At 44.3% G+C, this 18,291-nt stretch overlaps 1 protein-coding gene and 1 non-coding gene across 2 annotated transcripts in view; both read right to left on the reverse strand.

Annotated features, from left to right (window-relative positions):
- The window catches only part of ING5 (inhibitor of growth family member 5), a 327,421-nt gene that overhangs the window by 124,875 nt on the left and 184,255 nt on the right, over window positions 1–18,291 (reverse strand). Inside the window, exons 4-6 of the mRNA XM_030216998.1 lie at window positions 17,933–18,044; window positions 14,157–14,250; window positions 11,723–11,858 (exon numbers count right to left, since the gene is read on the reverse strand). Of these exons, the coding sequence (XP_030072858.1) occupies window positions 11,723–11,858; window positions 14,157–14,250; window positions 17,933–18,044 (342 nt within the window). The remainder of the gene's footprint in view (window positions 1–11,722; window positions 11,859–14,156; window positions 14,251–17,932; window positions 18,045–18,291) is intronic.
- TRNAS-CGA lies at window positions 14,636–14,717 on the reverse strand. Its single transcript has one exon. It is a non-coding gene; the product is annotated as a tRNA-Ser (tRNA).

The following is an 18,291-nucleotide window of genomic DNA, read 5'->3' on the forward strand; positions in this document are numbered from 1 at the left end:
GGTTAAGCCCCTGAAGCAGCCCATGCAGGGCGAAACATGGTCGTGTTGGGCAGTATCTTAATCTACTATAAAATATTTTTATGATTTTTCTTTCCCACTTTTGATCGTGTCTGCCTCCACAATTTCCTTGCTTCGGGACCTAACAGACTGCCAGCCTATTTGTTTCTTGGGACCTAAATTCAGATACTGCATCTATCTAAACTAGAACTCCCCACTCTACTCTGTCAAATGGCTTTTTCAGAATCAAGTGCTATACAGAATACCTTATTTCCATTCCTTCTAAGAGCATGTGAAATATTAATGGCTCTCCTTATATTATATATATGTTATATCTTATAACACCATACTGTTCCCTACCCGTTTCACAAAATCTGAAAATTCTTGGAGTTACCATCAATCGAAATCTCACACTCGATGCCCACGTGAAAAATACGATGAAAAAGATGTTCCACTCCATGTGGAAACTCAAAAGAGTAAAACCTTTCTTCCCGAGATACATCTTCCGAACCCTGGTACAGTCAATGGAAATAAGCCATCTGGACTACTGCAACGCACTATACGCTGGCTGCAAAGAACAGACTATCAAAAAACTCCAAACACCCCAGAATACCGCAGCCAGACTCATTTTTGGAAAAACCAAATTATGAAAGTGCGAAACCCTTAAGAGAGAAACTCCACTGGCTTCCACTCAAGGAACGCATTGCGTTCAAGATCTGCACGATTGTATACAAAATCATTCACGCAGACGCCCCAATCTATATGCTAAACCTCGTGGACCTGCCTCCCAGAAACGCCATAACATCAGCCCGCAAATTTCTCAATCTGCACTTCCCCAGCTGTAAAGGACTAAAATACAAGCTAATACATGCCACCACCTTCTCTTACACGAGCACAAATTATGGAACGCATTACCTACAGCCCTGAAAACTATGGATGAAATAACTAACTTTCGCAAATCTCTGAAGACACATCTCTTCAACAAGGCCTACAAAGATAACCCATAGCCTTACAAACTACCTCATCTACCCATTCAGCTATTAAAGTCCACTTTCTATACTATCCTGCCTAACATCTTCCTTCTCTCTTCCCTTACTTAATGTTTGTACACTTCCAATTGTATCTGTTATACTGTACATTACCTATTGTATTCGTGAACCTGGAACGACTATGTTATAACAAAACTCTGTAAGCCACATTGAGCCAGCAAATAGGTGGGAAAATGTGGGATACAAATGCAATAAATAATAAATAATAATATTATTGTCAGCCTTTGATGAAACCAGAATGATCTGAATGCACCAGCGAGGGCATCATCATCTCTAATCTGTTTGCTAGGATCTTAGCCAATATTTGTTTGTCACAATTGAGAAGCACAGTTGGGTTACCACATTGATCTAATAGCTTACTCTCCTTATCAATAACTACTTCCTCCTTCAGGGAATCTATCTTCTTTGGCTGCTTTACTTCTTAGTAAGTTCTTAATTACTTTTTACACCTCTACTTATATGTCATCATGTAGGGGGGCAGCTTGACTGTTTTGCTGAAACTGGAGTCAGTTTATACTAGAGTTAGATTTTGCTGTAAAGGACAATCTATTGTGCTTAGCTAAAAGAAGCTGTAACTTGTAACATGGCAGCCATTAACTTTGCTTTTTCTGTGAAATACATTTTCAATACATTTTCTCTCCTTCTGTGCCTTTTCTGAAATGTAAGGCTTGCTAAACTTAGATGAAACACTGTAGCCTGCAAGCTGACAGTTAGCTCAGAGGAAGCAGCTGTAACCAGATAGCAGAAACCAGCTGGAACTTGTGCTGCTTATCAGTATATTGCCTTATATGCAGTGTTGCCAGGTGGGCGGTTTTACCGCCCAATTGGGCGGTTATCCGCGCCCCGCCGCGGGAAATTTTTGCCCGCGGCGGGTTGCGGTTTTTTGGGCGTTTTTTTAGGCTTCCGGGCGGCTTTTTGGGCGGCTTTTTGATTTTTTTCGGCCGCGGGGGGTGGGGTTAGTGACGTTTTTGGGCGGGGTTAGTGACGTTTTGGGCAGGGCCGATGACGTGGGAGGCGGGGCCGATGACGTGGGAGGCGGGGCTGATGACGTGGGAGGCGGGGCCGATGACGGGGAGGCGGGGCTGATGACGGGGAGGCGGGCCCGATGACGTGGGAGGCGGGGCTGATGACGGGGAGGCGGGCCCGATGACGTGGGAGGCGGGGCCGGTGACGGCGGGGGCGGGGCCGGTGATGCGGGGGTGGGGGTGTCAGGGGCGGGGTTTGTGTTTGGGCGGGTTTTGGGCTGGTTTCTGGCCCGGATTGGGCTGGAAAAAAAATTTCTACCTGGCAACCCTGCTTATATGGTATATGCAATGCCAAATAACTGTGAATAGACTAGAGACCAGTGTTGGAAATAGAGGGTTGTGTGCAAAACCAAAGATAAGTTTCGTTTCCTGGATTTTGTGTAAGACCCTCTGTCTGTAACTGCGCATGACTACTGATAAGAGTGTATAAGAACGAGTGTCAGGTGACGCTCGGGGCACAGTATCCTGAGACTGAACTCAGTGCTGTACATTGCTAGCAATAAAAGCTGTCTTGCCTTTGGAATCAGTTGCCTCTTGTCTCCTGATTTACTAGCTGAGAATCCTGTTACATTTTCTGGCGACCCAAATGGGACAACAAGAGGGAAACGGATTATATTCTTTCCCCTCCCTCACTGCACGGTTGTGCCGGGGCGGTCGCCCCCCCCCCCCCCCCGAACGGGTGGTGAGTGGCCACCACTGAGTTCAGTGTCCACCCCCGACAGAGGACTGACCGACACCGGCTGGCTGGCAGTGGGGCTGTGAGGTTCCAGCAAGACACCTTTCCTGATCTCCAGAGAAGAGCGCGCCGGCAGGCCACGTCCGAGGACAGCGGACAGGCGAGTATACTCTGGGTAGTTGACCAACCCGGTAAAGGGTTGAAGAGGGGCTTGATCAACCCCTTCGCCAGTGCCAAGTAGGGACGAGGTCCTGAAACCCACTAGGCTCCGGGAGGGAAACCGGGAGGACAGGTTTCCTGTTGTGTGAAAGAGTGTGACTGGCACATTCTTTCTATTTCTGAACTAAATGTAGATTCTCAGGCTTCTCTGAACTGCAGATTCCATGACCTTGTGTACATGAGCTGTAGAATGGAATGTGCTTAGATAAATTGCTTGAGAACCAGATAAACTGTTCAGCAGCTGAGGAGTGCAGGCTTTTTGTTGTCTCAGGCTGCTATAGAGTAAAAGCAGTCCGGGGTTTGGGACCCACTCATAAGACCACAGCCAGTGGTGTGAGTGGGCTCGAGGAAGTAATTACTCCGGGTGCACGTTAACAGAGTGACATGACCCTTTTGATGGGAACTTAACTGTTGCATCATGTTAGAAGTTATTACAAGATATAAGATTTTGTTTCTCTAGAACAGGAGAACTATGTATTCTACAGCAGACGGTGCAAGCTTTGTATATGCAGCACCAGGATTTCGTTGCTGGGGATAATGTTGTTTATCTTTCTTGAAACTGGTTGTTAAAAAGGGTATGACAATTCATGCTTTTCTTTAAGTCTTATGGGTATAGTATTACGGAGGTTAAATACAAAGCCTCCCTTCAGGAATGCAGCCTTGATAGGTTTTTTTCCTCCAGCTGTTTTTGTCACGCTATGTTAACTTTCAACTTTGTGATTTACTGAAAGGTGTATAATGGCATTCTGTGAGGTTTTAAGGGAAAGAAGGAAATATCTTGTATACCAGGATTTGGTGCTATCCCAGTGCCCTTCTAGGCAACTGCCTGGGTTGCCTCACTTTGTTTCTCTTTTATTACATTAGATTTAACATTTGTATTCTTATAGCTCCATGCTGCACTTGGGTTCAAAGCATGTTGCATCTGTTGTAATTTACTGTGAGGTTTATGGTATCGGGTTCATTTACTGACCATAGTCCCTAAAGAATGTAAAGAAAACCACAGAAGGTATCCCACACCCCAAAAGTTAAACCAACCCTGCATTCCGGAAAAAAAAAAAAAAAAAGGGTCCAGTTTGTGCTTTTCTTCAGGGACATATCAGCTGCCTGTAGCCATGATTCCTTTGCCTTTGATTAAGTGCAATAACGGTTAGTGTTAAAACTTTATGCAAACCTTATGAGTCTCGTAGGCAGTGCAAATCACAGCTGCTTAATTGTATTGCACCAAATTTGTTTTCCTCCACTGCAGAGGAGGGATGCAAATTCCTAAGTTATTCATGAGACTTGCAGACTATTTCTTGCCTATTCTCTGTATCTACCTCAGTAGGATTTGTACAATAAATGTTTGTCTAGTGAAATATCCCACGTGTATGTTCTGTACCCCAGGTAATTGAGATTTCAGAGAGATAAGTTTTAGGTTTCATGTGCCCTGCCTGAAACGGGTACTTCCTGGTTGGATTTTCTGTTTTTCCTCTCTTCCTTGCTGGATGATGTCACTCTTCTTTCTTTTATTGATGACTTGCTCCCTCTGCTGATCTTTGTGTGTATTACATGCACAAGTTGCTTTGGAAAATTGAGTTATCCAACAAACAACTGTGTGGCGAAAAGTGAACATGTAGAGAGACAGTCCCTGCCCAAAGGAGCTTGCGGTCTAAATCAGGACAGACAGACAAGACTCACAATTACAGACTTTTGTTTTAATAATGTGATTTATGCAAGGAACCGTTTGTCTACTAAACTACTTAATGTGTTTAATTCATCATGCTTGTGATAACCATATATCTGTGCTATATTACCATGGGTAATTGAGACTCCAGAGATATTGCCCCTTTCCAGGGTAAAGGAATCTAGCCTAATGTTCCGATTAAGAAATGTAACATTTTTATGTATCTTGAATGAGAATGTTTTTTTCTGCTATAGAACATTTCTAGGCACCTGCCTACATTGCCAAAATCATCTTTGTGACCATGATAAAGATTTAAACCATGTGTTTTGAATTGTAGGGAATCACATTGTGAAGAAGATGGAAGCAAGTTCCCAGTCATTGAAAGGTTACTGAGATGTTTGAAGCTTGTAAAAGTTATTTACTGCCAATGTGCAAGTTGTGTGAATAGTATGAATAACCACGTGGCAGGAGTACATGATTATGTGCTACGAAAGTACACTTGTAAGTTAGATAGAAGGGTTGTGGAAGTGAATATATGTGGAAGTGTTTGAACAGGACTATACTCTTTGGGGATAGGCCAGAATAGCAATTCATTTTATTCTGTATTACCTATCAAAAGAAGCATGAAATTTGAGTATAGAATTAAGCTAATGGCATTTTGTTAAGGGTTTGACCAGATACTGAGTGAATTATTATCATTTATGCCCTGAGGCCTACATAGAGGCCCTGTTCTGATTAATTGATTTATCGTTTGGAGTCCTCGTTCTTGTTTTTCAGGTTCATCAAATTGTCCTCTCACCTTAGTTGGCAGGCAGGACGTGACATCATTTGAACTGTGATCACTGACGGCACCAGTCTGTGTTAAGGCCTGCTGTCTACCATTCCTGAAACAGACCTGGCCACCGCATTCTCCTCTGTTCTCAGGGTTGTTGCCTATTACTGCAATGAACTTTTTAGAATTGTAACCTTTATATCCCAAAACAACTCTGTTAAGGTTGCACCAATGCTGGAAGGAGATTTTGGTTGAACTCATTTTGTTAGGAGGATTCCAAGATGGCGCTGTGAATAGACGCACCTGTGTTTGCTCCTGGAGGCTGCTGTGTTTGTGAGTTTCTCTCGGTGCCTCTGTAGCCTCGTTAACTATGGGGAAGCGGAGGGGGAAGGTAAAGGAATTTCCCTCGGTTCCTGTGACCTCCTCGACGTTGAAACAAACAACCCTGCAATTCCCCAGGCAGCAACTGGGTCCTCAGGGAACTTCGACCCCCACTGCAGCTCTCGGCCCTTCAGAGTCGATTGAGAGTGGAAACAGGGCTTCCTTGAGCCCTGTGGTGCGAATTGCACCTCCCCAGCCTGGAAGAGAGTTGCTGGCTGTTCAAACAGAGACAGACGCCGAAGTGGCTCAGCTGGCCCTGTCTGAGGGTGTGACTGCAGCAACAGAGTTAGATTCTCAACTTCGGGAAACATTACTACAACAGGCTTCAAAGGTATTGCCTCAAGCTATTGTTTCCAAGTTAGCTCGGGCTGATAGTCTATCTCAATCTCCTCCTGTGGCTAGTGGAGTGATTAGACCAGCAATTGTGACGCTGGAGTCACTATGGGACATGGTTTACAATATCCAAACCTCTATGCAAACTACTTTAAAGCAGAATTCTTCTGATATTGAAGTTCTTTCTGAGGCTGCCCTGCTTCAAGCACAAGTGACTGCACAGCAAACCCAGAAATTGGAAAGTGTGGATATCAAAATTCAAGAAATGGGATCTATAGAAACAGCTTTGGTTAAAGACAATAATTTCCTACATAAACGACTTGAATACCTTGAAAATCAGACTAAAAAACTTAACCTTAGGTTTCTTAATTTTCCCAAATCACCGTTAATTTCTCCTTTGGAGATGGTCAAAAAATATTTGGTGGACATCCTGGGAATGGACAAGGACTCACTCCCTCCCATTACATGGGCTTATTACATCGGGAGTACTGGAGTGGTGGTGGGAAACCCCCCCCCCCCCCCGTAATAGGGGAGGGAATGAATCTTACCTCATTCCTAGAAAGCTCATTAGAAATAGTTACTCAGAGGTTAACTCTGCTTGCCACTTTTGCGTTGGAGCCTGATAGGAACGCCGTACTACGGCTTTCGTTGAGACACTTAGAAAATCTGTTTTTGGGCTCAAAGGTCCGTTTCTTTCCAGATCTCTCATGGCCTACACAGATGAGACGAAGGGCCTTTTTGGAACTTCGCCCCAGGGTGGTGGCATTGGGAGCAAATTTTGTTTTGCGATTTCCTTGTTTTTGTAATGTGATGCTTGAGGGTAAACATTTTCAGTTTGTAGATCCAAAACAGTTGAAAGAGTTTATTGATGCAAGAGTTGATGTGAATATAGTAAACCTTCCCTAATTTAGCAGGCTGGGGTCTGAACCAGAGGAAGCATCTATTGATTATTAATTTTTGTTTTTCTTTTTCTTTTTTTAATTTCCTTAATCTTGGAATTAAATTTCTTTAACTTGTGGACAAATGGGCTGTAAAGATATATACTTATCATTTTTGTTTCCTAATGTTAAATAATGCCGATTACATATTCACTTTAAGTGGTGATATATTGGAAAATTTAAATAATTAAATTAAAAAAAAAAAAAAAAAAGAACTCATTTTGTTAGATAAACTGCTAAACTCTAGGCCAGCATTTAAACTGGTGGTCCATATAGGAATATTGCTATACATTCTCAATTGTAATGATTTCTTTTTGCTTACTTGGTAGAGGCATCATCAGTAACGCCTCTGAAGCCACTGATTGTTTCCTGTATGATATTGTTTCAAGACATATTTCTATGGTATCGCATGTATTGTCTCATGTTGCAAACACAAGATCCTAAAGTTCATCCAGCCCCAAACACAGTATACCCTACGCAGCTCGACATAGCAACCCGCCAGAGATCTGATGATGTGCCAGATCGAATATGGACCAGTTGTCCAGTGCGTGGGTGACCTGTTGATTGTGTAGTGTTCGCCTGAGGGTTCTTGACAGCGGAAGGAAGAGGGCTTGCAAATGCCACTGAAATCTGTCACCTGCTTGAAGCTGTGTGGAAGCCAAGAAAAGTCGCTGTGATGCACTGTAGGGCCCACACAGGGAAGACAGATTCCATAGCCCGGGGCAACCGGCGGGCAGACGAAGCAGCCAAGAAAGCCTGTCAAGAACCCTACCCTCCTGAACCTACTCCTCATCCATCTCCCTGAAGAAACCCCTGCATTTGCAGAAACTCCTCCAACAGGGAGTCTTGAAATCTACCAGAAGCCAGGAACCCCCGAGTACCGACCAGTTCAGGACTTGAGGAAAGTCAATAATCAGGTTGTGGATATCATTGCTCTTGTACCTAATCCCTACTCCATTTTAGCCCAAGTGCCAGCCCAAACCAAGTGGTACAGTGTCATTGATCTGAAGGACGCCTTCTTCTCCATCCCTCTTGCCGCTGATAGTCAACAGTTGTTTGCCTTCACATGGGAAGACCTGCAAACTGGGATCAAGCAGCAATTCACTTGGGCCCGACTCCCCCAGGGGTTCAAGAACTCACCCACTCTCTTCGGAGAGCAACTTGCCCAAGACCTGAAGTCATACCAGTACGAGTACGGGCCTGTCGTCCAATATGTAGACGACCTGTTAGTGGCCCGGGAAACGTACACGGACTGTGCAGAAGCTACCCTTTACCTCTTGAAAACCCTGGAAGCCCAAGGGTACCGAGCCAGCCGAAAGAAGGCACAGATATGCGAGATCGAAGTCGAGTACCTGGGATTTCGCCTCCGAGAAGAAACCCGAAGGCTCGGTACTCCCCGTACCCAAGCTATCTGCAACCAACCCACTCCAACAAATAAGAAGGAACTGCGAGCGCTACTGGGGGCAGCCAGATACTGCCGGATCTGGATCATTAATTTCGCTGTTTTGACCCAAGACTTGTACACCAAGCTGAAGGGACCTGAACCCGAGGCCCAACCCTTCCAGTGGGAAAAACACGAATTGAGGGCCCTAGCTGATTTGAAAACAGCCCCTGTATCCCCCGAACAATGGAACGTATTGCTGACCAGAGGGCTGTTGCACAGATTATGTCGCTACAAATGTATTCCCCCGTACCCTTGTCTGACACTGACTGAAGTTCTTCTTTTCCTTGCAGGACCAAATCTGAAGGCCACCAACCCTTGCTGCAGCTAAGTCCGGCTACAAAGGGGGGGGGGGGGGCATCAATAGGAGTCCTTCGTCTCGAACCCGGTGCTGCAAGGGACTACGGCCACTTTCTTGTCTCTAGAGATTAACCGTTTTTCTCTTTTTCCTCTTTTCCAGCAATCAGCCCTTCTCCACCTCTGTTATCTGAACAGCCTCGACGACCATCCGAGGACTGTGGGGTGCGAAACGGGATTTAATCAACTCCACAGTCAAACTTACAGATTAAGAATGTGATACTTTCCAGTGGAAGGATGATAAAGTATCAAAGGGGGGATTGTAGGGGGGCAGCTTGACTGTTTTGCTGAAACTGGAGTCAGTTTATACTAGAGTTAGATTTTGCTGTAAAGGACAATCTATTGTGCTTAACTAAAAGAAGCTGTAACTTGTAACATGGCAGCCATTAACTTTGCTTTTTCTGTGAAATACATTTTCAATACATTTTCTCTCCTTCTGTGCCTTTTCTGAAATGTAAGGCTTGCTAAACTTAGATGAAACACTGTAGCCTGCAAGCTGACAGTTAGCTCAGAGGAAGCAGCTGTAACCAGATAGCAGAAACCAGCTGGAACTTGTGCTGCTTATCAGTATATTGCCTTATATGGTATATGCAATGCCAAATAACTGTGAATAGACTAGAGACCAGTGTTGGAAATAGAGGGTTGTGTGCAAAACCAAAGATAAGTTTTGTTTCCTGGGTTTTGTGTAAGACCCTCTGTCTGTAACTGCGCATGACTACTGATAACAGTGTATAAGAACGAGTGTCAGGTGACGCTCGGGGCACAGTATCCCGAGACTGAACTCAGTGCTGTACATTGCTAGCAATAAAAGCTGTCTTGCCTTTGGAACCAGTTGCCTCTTGTCTCCTGATTTACTAGCTGAGAATCCTGTTACAATCACAGTCTATCCCTTTCTGAGAATAACAGTCTGTTAAGTCTGGTTTCTGCTAAATATGCTGTAACCCTTTCTAGGTTCTCCTAACACCGATTTATAAAGGGCTTCATAAAATCTAAACTCCCTTCCCAATATCTGTGTTGGACTGCATTGCTTTACATCCTGCCCCTTAATCTCCATAACAATTCTCTATTCTCTTCTCAATTGCTATGCCAATTGACTAGGTGTAACTTTCACACTCTATTACCATGCTCCAGAAAGTTACACCTAGTCATGCACATGTGATGTGGTATTCATTTTTGTCTATTTTTATTTTGAAAAAACATTTCCAACATCTATATAAATAAATCTCACCTGAAACATTCTGAAGCTCTGAAGCTCACTCTGTGGCAGGGACACGCACTGTCACTCATGCACCACTCACTCTCACTCATAGACCCGCCCTCAGCCACGCCCGTTCCGCACATAATTCGCAACCCCAATGTTCTAAATGAAGCTGCCACTTCCGTTTTTGAGGTGGCAGAGACCAAAAATTTTCCCCATGACTGTCTGCCCCGCCCTCGCGTCTGAATGTGATGACGTCGAGGGCGGGGCTATGACACTCAACGAATCCCCAGTTCCACCGCCGTCCAACGCTTCACCCCCCCGCGCCCGACGCACACCGACAAACAGCGACCTACGCAGACCCTCCACCCCCCCGACGCACAGCGGCAAACACCGACCTACACAGGGGGAGGAGTGCCATCCGACCAGCTGATCCGCTGCGATCCCTACGCTGCTGCCCTCCAAAAATTTACGCGCCACCTGCGCCCTCCTGACGCTGCCGTCCTGCGCCCTCCTGACCCTGCCGTGAAAACAGCTGACGACCCACGCTGCGGTCCTGCGCCCTCCCGACCCTGCCGTCCAAACAAAACAGCTGACGACACTGCCGCGATTCCCACGCTCACACCCTCCAAAAAACAACCAACAGAAGGACGGATGAGCAGGAGGTAAAACAGGTCACTGCTAGCAGGCAGGGGGAGAAGTCGTGAATAACGCCGATGAAGTGGCACGGAGGGGTGCAGGACCACTACGAGCTGGGGAGACAGGCAGAGGGGGGAGGCCCCTTGGCAGCCAGGCAGGCAGGCACGCAGGACAACATCTCAGTGCTAGCAGGCAGGGGGAGGAGTATTGAATAACGCCGATCAAGTGGCAGGGAAGGCTGCAGGAGGAGTACGAGGTGGGGAGAGAGGCAGAGGGATGGAAGCCCCTTGGCAGGCAGGCTGCCAGACACGCAGGCACTGGCACACACTCTCATTCCCACACGCACTCTCATTCCCACACACACACACCCACTCTCTCACAAACACACTGTCTCTCACAAACACGTTCGCACACACTCACTCTCTCTGTCTGTCACAAACACACACTTGCATCTGGCAGGCAGGGAAGAGGGAGGGAAGGGGGCCACCTTGGGGGAGGGGGCACCCTGGCACACACTCTCATTCCCACACACACTCTCTCTCTTTCTCTCTCTCTCTCACAAACACACACACTTGCTACCATCTGTTTCATCACACACACTCTCTCTCTCTCTCACACACAAACACTGGCACACTCTTTCTCTCTCTCTCATTCTCTCTCTGACACACACACTCCATCTCTCGCACACACTCTTTCTCAAACATACACTCCCAGGAAAACCTTACTAACGCCCGTTTCATTTCTCACAGAAACGAGCCTTTTTTACTAGTCAATCATAATTCAATCAGCATAGTTTAAAGAAACAGCCCAACAAACATTTCTCACCCTCTCCCCTCCCAAGACCCACATTATCTCCTTAAATAAGAGTCTCACCACCATGCTACTCTAGCGCCTTATTTCTGAGGTATTGATTTAACATGAATATGAGGAAAGTAGATTTTTTTAATGTTCTATTCTTTTTGGCTGTAGTTAGCTATCTGGTACATATAATCAGCTGCTAAGCAGGAACAAATGTAACAAATATAGACCCTTACATCTTGGTTGTCACAGCCAATCATCTCTCCATAGGACACCTGGTGGCAAAGGCAGTAAGTAGGTTCATTTGGATCAACCGGCATATCCAGAACGTCCGAAGGGTGCACAGCCAAAACGGTCTCAGCAAAATCAGCTCTGCAGAGAGATCAGGAACAGCACCTTTCAGTAAAAAGTGAGGTATACACTGTACATCCAGTATGGATATACAAGGCAGTGCAATCTAAAAACTATGCAAGTTGCTTAATTCAGAAGTATAGCACAGTTACTTAACACACATCTACTATCCAGGGCAGTCAATCTGAAGGCAAATTTAAGTCTCACAATTGCTGTGCTCAAAGTAAATCAAATTGTGCTTTTATACAAGTTTTATTTATCTGACACAAAATACTGATTTGGCCATGCTCATGCTCAGTTATTCATTCATTCTAGTATTCTCAAAAGGAAACATATATCCTATGAGATATACAGTGGGGGAAATAAGTATTTGATCCCTTGCTGATTTTGTAAGTTTGCCCACTGACAAAGACATGAGCAGCCCATAATTGAAGGGTAGGTTATTGGTAACAGTGAGAGATAGCACATCACAAATTAAATCCGGAAAATCACATTGTGGAAAGTATATGAATTTATTTGCATTCTGCAGAGGGAAATAAGTATTTAATCCCTCTGGCAAACAAGACCTAATACTTGGTGGCAAAACCCTTGTTGGCAAGCACAGCGGTCAGACGTCTTCTGTAGTTGATGATGAGGTTTGCACACATGTCAGGAGGAATTTTGGTCCACTCCTCTTTGCAGATCATCTCTAAATCATTAAGAGTTCTGGGCTGTCGCTTGGCAACTCGCATCTTCAGCTCCCTCCATAAGTTTTCAATGGGATTAAGGTCTGGTGACTGGCTAGGCCACTCCATGACCCTAATGTGCTTCTTCCTGAGCCACTCCTTTGTTGCCTTGGCTGTATGTTTTGGGTCATTGTCGTGCTGGAAGACCCAGCCACAACCCATTTTTAAGGCCCTGGAGGAGGGAAGGAGGTTGTCACTCAGAATTGTACGGAACATGGCCCCATCCATTCTCCCATTGATGCGGTGAAGTAGTCCTGTGCCCTTAGCAGAGAAACACCCCCAAAACATAACATTTCCACCTCCATGCTTGACAGTGGGGACGGTGTTCTTTGGGTCATAGGCAGCATTTCTCTTCCTCCAAACACGGCGAGTTGAGTTCATGCCAAAGAGCTCAATTTTTGTCTCATCTGACCACAGCACCTTCTCCCAATCACTCTCGGCATCATCCAGGTGTTCACTGGCAAACTTCAGACGGGCCGTCACATGTGCCTTCCGGAGCAGGGGGACCTTGCGGGCACTGCAGGATTGCAATCCGTTATGTCGTAATGTGTTACCAATGGTTTTCGTGGTGACAGTGGTCCCAGCTGCCTTGAGATCATTGACAAGTTCCCCCCTTGTAGTTGTAGGCTGATTTCTAACCTTCCTCATGATCAAGGATACCCCACGAGGTGAGATTTTGCGTGGAGCCCCAGATCTTTGTCGATTGACAGTCATTTTGTACTTCTTCCATTTTCTTACTATGGCACCAACAGTTGTCTCCTTCTCGCCCAGCATCTTACTGATGGTTTTGTAGCCCATTCCAGCCTTGTGCAGGTGTATGATCTTGTCCCTGACATCCTTAGACAGCTCCTTGCTCTTGGCCATTTTGTAGAGGTTAGAGTCTGACTGATTCACTGAGTCTGTGGACAGGTGTCTTTCATACAGGTGACCATTGCCGACAGCTGTCTGTCATGCAGGTAACGAGTTGATTTGGAGCATCTACCTGGTCTGTAGGGGCCAGATCTCTTACTGGTTGGTGGGGGATCAAATACTTATTTCCCTCTGCAGAATGCAAATAAATTCATATACTTTCCACAATGTGATTTTCCGGATTTAATTTGTGATGTGCTATCTCTCACTGTTACCAATAACCTACCCTTCAATTATGGGCTGCTCATGTCTTTGTCAGTGGGCAAACTTACAAAATCAGCAAGGGATCAAATACTTATTTCCCCCACTGTATATACATACACACACACACACACACACATACACCTGATGGAAATACTAATCAATTACACATAGCTACACATCTATGACAGTTTGTACTGATCATGGAACTCCAAATGCTTAAAAGGAATATCTGAGGTCTTATGAAGATGCAATCAAAACAGCTGTAATTTGACTTGAGCATTTGTCATTCTCTACCACTTCTATATGAATGCACGATTACAAAGGCAAAGAAAATCTGAGCAAGAGTGCAGCATGTTTTCTTTCCACTATTCAGTAAAACTCAAAAGCCTTAAGCAAGTCTTAATTTGAGAATGTAACCTTTATTGTATCTTCTGTAAGTTGTTAATTTTCAGACAGAAGTTGGAGAATGGCAATTTCTTACCCTCCTTTCAACTTCTTTTTCTTGGGCGTGTCCTCCTCAGATACCCGCCGGCCTCGGCCCCGGGATCTTCGCTTTTCCTTCTGCCCACGTCCCTCTAGAAGAGTAGCAATAAGATTAGAAGGATCCAATAAATATTTGGGGGTTTCATATACCACTGATGTGCAACCACAACACAAGTTGTGGCAGGCAGACATAAGACAGAATAGATTTAAGTTGCTAACTTTGGAACAAGTTAAAATGGGAAAGAGAAAGCTACTGTGAAAAAAAAAAGTGTGTAGGGAAATTGAGCCCTCTGTACTGTGTAATATTTCACCTATCCATAGCAGCATCCATGTCAGTAATTGATGTTACAATTATCTCGCTATATATAAAATTGGTAACGTGTGTATTAGCAACTATAATAGTGAAACAGAGAAAATGATGGGAGATAAAGGCCATATGGCCCATCCAGATCATCCTCCAAGATGAATGAGCAGCCCCGTAATCAGCAGGATTTGAACCTGCGTGGGGAGACCCCAATGGATTTCGAGTCCATCACCTTAGCCACTTGGCCATAACTAATATGATGTAAAAAGAGGAAGCTAAAGAATTAAAAAGCCTTTACTCCAAATGTATCTCGTGATACAATTTTCATATGTTCAGAACCCTTGACCTAACCCCGTTCCAAGAGTACCTCCTAAAATACCAAGGTTAAAATACACACCTTGACAACCTTACACATAGGCAAGTGTCACCAATCATCAAAAAGCCCATCTATGCAGTAAAACTGTATTTTATTCATGAAAAGATCTCTACTGCCCTCAGTTTACCCTCTAAATACTGTGCAGGCAGTATAAGAATTTTAAATAAATAAAAAAAATAACTAAAATAAAATTCTATAAAGAGCTACCTAAAATTAGGCAGCAAGTACCTGTGTAAATGGCAGTATTCTAGTCATATACATTCATATGTGAACATATATGTGCATAATTAACAATAATGTAGCTATGTGCTATGCTGCAACGATGCACATGTCTTAAACAGTGCATAGTTTGCAGGGGTGGGGCTCACATATACAAATGTAACTTACAGAATGGTATCTCCTGAATCTAGGTGCAAGCATTTACACCAGCTCTATGGCTGGCTAAGTGCTCAGACCTAAACACTACTATTCTGTAAAGGAAAGCAGGTGCTTCTTTCCTATATGTGGATATATGTGCGTAAATCAGCAGTTTCTGGCTACGTACTATTCTGTCAGTACTCACAAATATTTGACGGTACATACTTTGCAAGTAGGCATTCACAGGGGAACAAGAATAAGCAGGCACACAGTTAACATACAGATTATAAAATACTGTATTATGCATGTTCTTTCACAATCAAGGTACACATTTGACCCATTAGTTTGGTATTTTATAAAGAAAAGTAGGCGCCTACTTTCCTTTATAGAATAGGTGCAATAGAATTACGTGGGGAAAAAAGAAGCCATGATATCCCACAGAACACAAACTTCCAGTTAACTTAATCATGCTATATAATATTCCCAATGGCAAACAAGAGGCTGGGAGAAGTTAATATACATACAGAAATTTGCTTTTGAAATCAGAAAGTGTAATTTGCCCAAAGAATTAACCCATAAAAAAGCCAGGTACATAGACAGATCAATCCAATTCTTGTTAATACAGGAGATTCCGGGGGAAGCTACTTTAATCAGAAATTTTTTGTTCGTTTGTTTAAGAACAAAAGGGGTCAATACTCAAAGTGATTTAAACTGGGCAAGAGAGCTTCCTGAACATTTAAATTGCTTGAGCCTGTCTAGCTGCTGATATTCAGTGGCACTTAATTGGACAGTGATGCAGAATATTGGCACTCACTGGCCATGTCCCAAATGAGCAGGTCAATGGCATTACAGGGGGCAGGGCTGGGAGTTATGTGGGTGCTCGCATCTGCATAAGACCACATCAGAAGAGGTTCCAACTTTGCCTGGTTAGCAACGTGGATTCCAACACTGAATATTGGCTGGTACCTGCACAGCTGCCAGGTACCAGCCTGTAATGTGCATTCACCTGCCCTCCCTTCCCTCCCTCTCACCCTGGCAAACTTCAATCTGCCTCCCTCCCACCCGACACAAGCTCCAATCCCCTTCGCAAACCACCAGCAACAATTCCAATCCCCCTCACAACCCCGCCCCTGGCGCAAGAACCCTCTCCCCTCCTCCCCGGGCCTACCCGTTTAGTGCACAACCCCTCTTCGTGCAAAACTTCACTGGCTCCCTATCAAAGAACAAATCAACTTCAAGGTCCACACATTAATCCACAAGATTATCCATGGTGAATCTCTGGACTACATGTTCAATCTGATTGACCTCCCTACCAGAAACATATGAATCTTCGCGAAATTACCTCAACCTGCACTACCCCAACTGCAAAGGAATCAAGTATAAGACCTACTATGGATCTAACTTCTCCTTTCTGGGCAGCCAACTCTGGAATGCTCTCCCCAGATCTATCCGATCTATCTGCGACTAAAAACCCATTTATTCAAGCAAGCCTATCCAAACTATCCAGATTAATTGTATGAATCATCTACCTAACACATACCCCATGATAACGACATTAATCCAGACTACATCTCCCACCTTACTCCCCTTTACATTGCCTATTTCTGCCTACTCATCTCACCTATTATTCTGGTATACTTAACTTTTACCCTCTCTAATAAATATTCTGTTGTCCTTTTAATGTATAAGCCGCATTGAGCCTGCTTTGAGTGGGAAAGCATGGGATACAAATGTAATAATAAATAAATAAAATACCTTACTCCCTGGTGGTCCAGTGGGCAACGGGGGCAAGAGTGAACCCCACTCCCTCCTGCCCTTAGTGGCTCCATAGTAGAAATGGCCACCGCTACCTCTAGTGGGAGTCTTGTGGTACTAATGATAGCATATAAAGCAGCATATAGAATACTAGCATATAGAGCTGCTAAAGGTAAAAGCAACCGAGGTTTGCTCTTCCTCCCATTGCCATACTGGGCCACCAGGGATTAAGGTAGGCTTGGAGAGGCTCTTCTAAACTTGGTGGGGGGGGGCATGCACACTATACTAATGTGGGTCCAGGCCGATATTTAGCCAGGACTTGCATAAGTCAGTGGTCTGACCCCATTTGGTCAAGTATCGATATTCAATATTGGTGCCCAGACACAGCCTGATATTAAATAATTGGAGTCTAATTCTGCCTGTGGTGACCAGCATTAAAAAAACAAAAAACTGCTGACTACTGCTAGCTGAATGTCAACCTGAAAATCTTCATTTACTTCATAAGAGGTACTGTATTCCTAGCTATATGTATATGTTAGAAATACTGCATAGTATGATAGGATAGAGTTTTCATGTTTATCTTTAAGGCAGTAAGCCTATACAAGTATAGGATTAGTGGAAATATAGGGAGCTTCTGGTCTTTCAGGGCTGCAAATAATGGTCAAAAGGTTCATGCTAGCCAAAATAAATAGGTGTGAAATAGAATGTACAGAAAGTGTACATGAGTGTGGGGTCATTTACATATGTTTTTATTAACCTGAACTAAAGAATGAAATGCAAAGAATGATCAGTTGCTGTACCACTGCTAAGATACTCAGATGTACACACAAGAATTGCAGCATGTGGTATTCAATCAATCTTATTTGAAAATGCTTCTTGAGGCTTTATGATTTGAGTAAACAATGTCTTAGGATGGTCTTCTGCTAAGGCTTTTACCACACATCTCCAAGCACAGATGACATTCTAAGTCAGGAGAACATACTTTTCAGACTTCGTGCTTCAGCAGTTTCAAAGTCACTACACTCTAGCTTCTCCTTTAGGTCCGCTTCAAACCTTGCCAGGTCTGCATCCAATCGGCGGATGTGTTTATCCACCTGTACCAGAAAAGAAAACCATTTTTTTAAAACACACAACACTGAAGGAGAGCCACAAGGAACAGGGGGCAGCCCTGTATCTTAGGTCTTAGAAGCAACTGAGAATTTTGTAAAAAAAAAAGGTTGCCAGACTTGCCACATATATAAGAACATAAGAAGAGCCATGGTCAGACCCAGTGGTGTGCTGGAGCGGCTCGCACCGGCTCGCAAGAGCCGGTTGTTACATTTTTAAAGCTCTTGCGAGCCA

Source organism: Microcaecilia unicolor, chromosome 10 (assembly GCF_901765095.1).
Source record: "Microcaecilia unicolor chromosome 10, aMicUni1.1, whole genome shotgun sequence".
NCBI classification, from domain to species: Eukaryota; Metazoa; Chordata; class Amphibia; order Gymnophiona; family Siphonopidae; genus Microcaecilia; species Microcaecilia unicolor.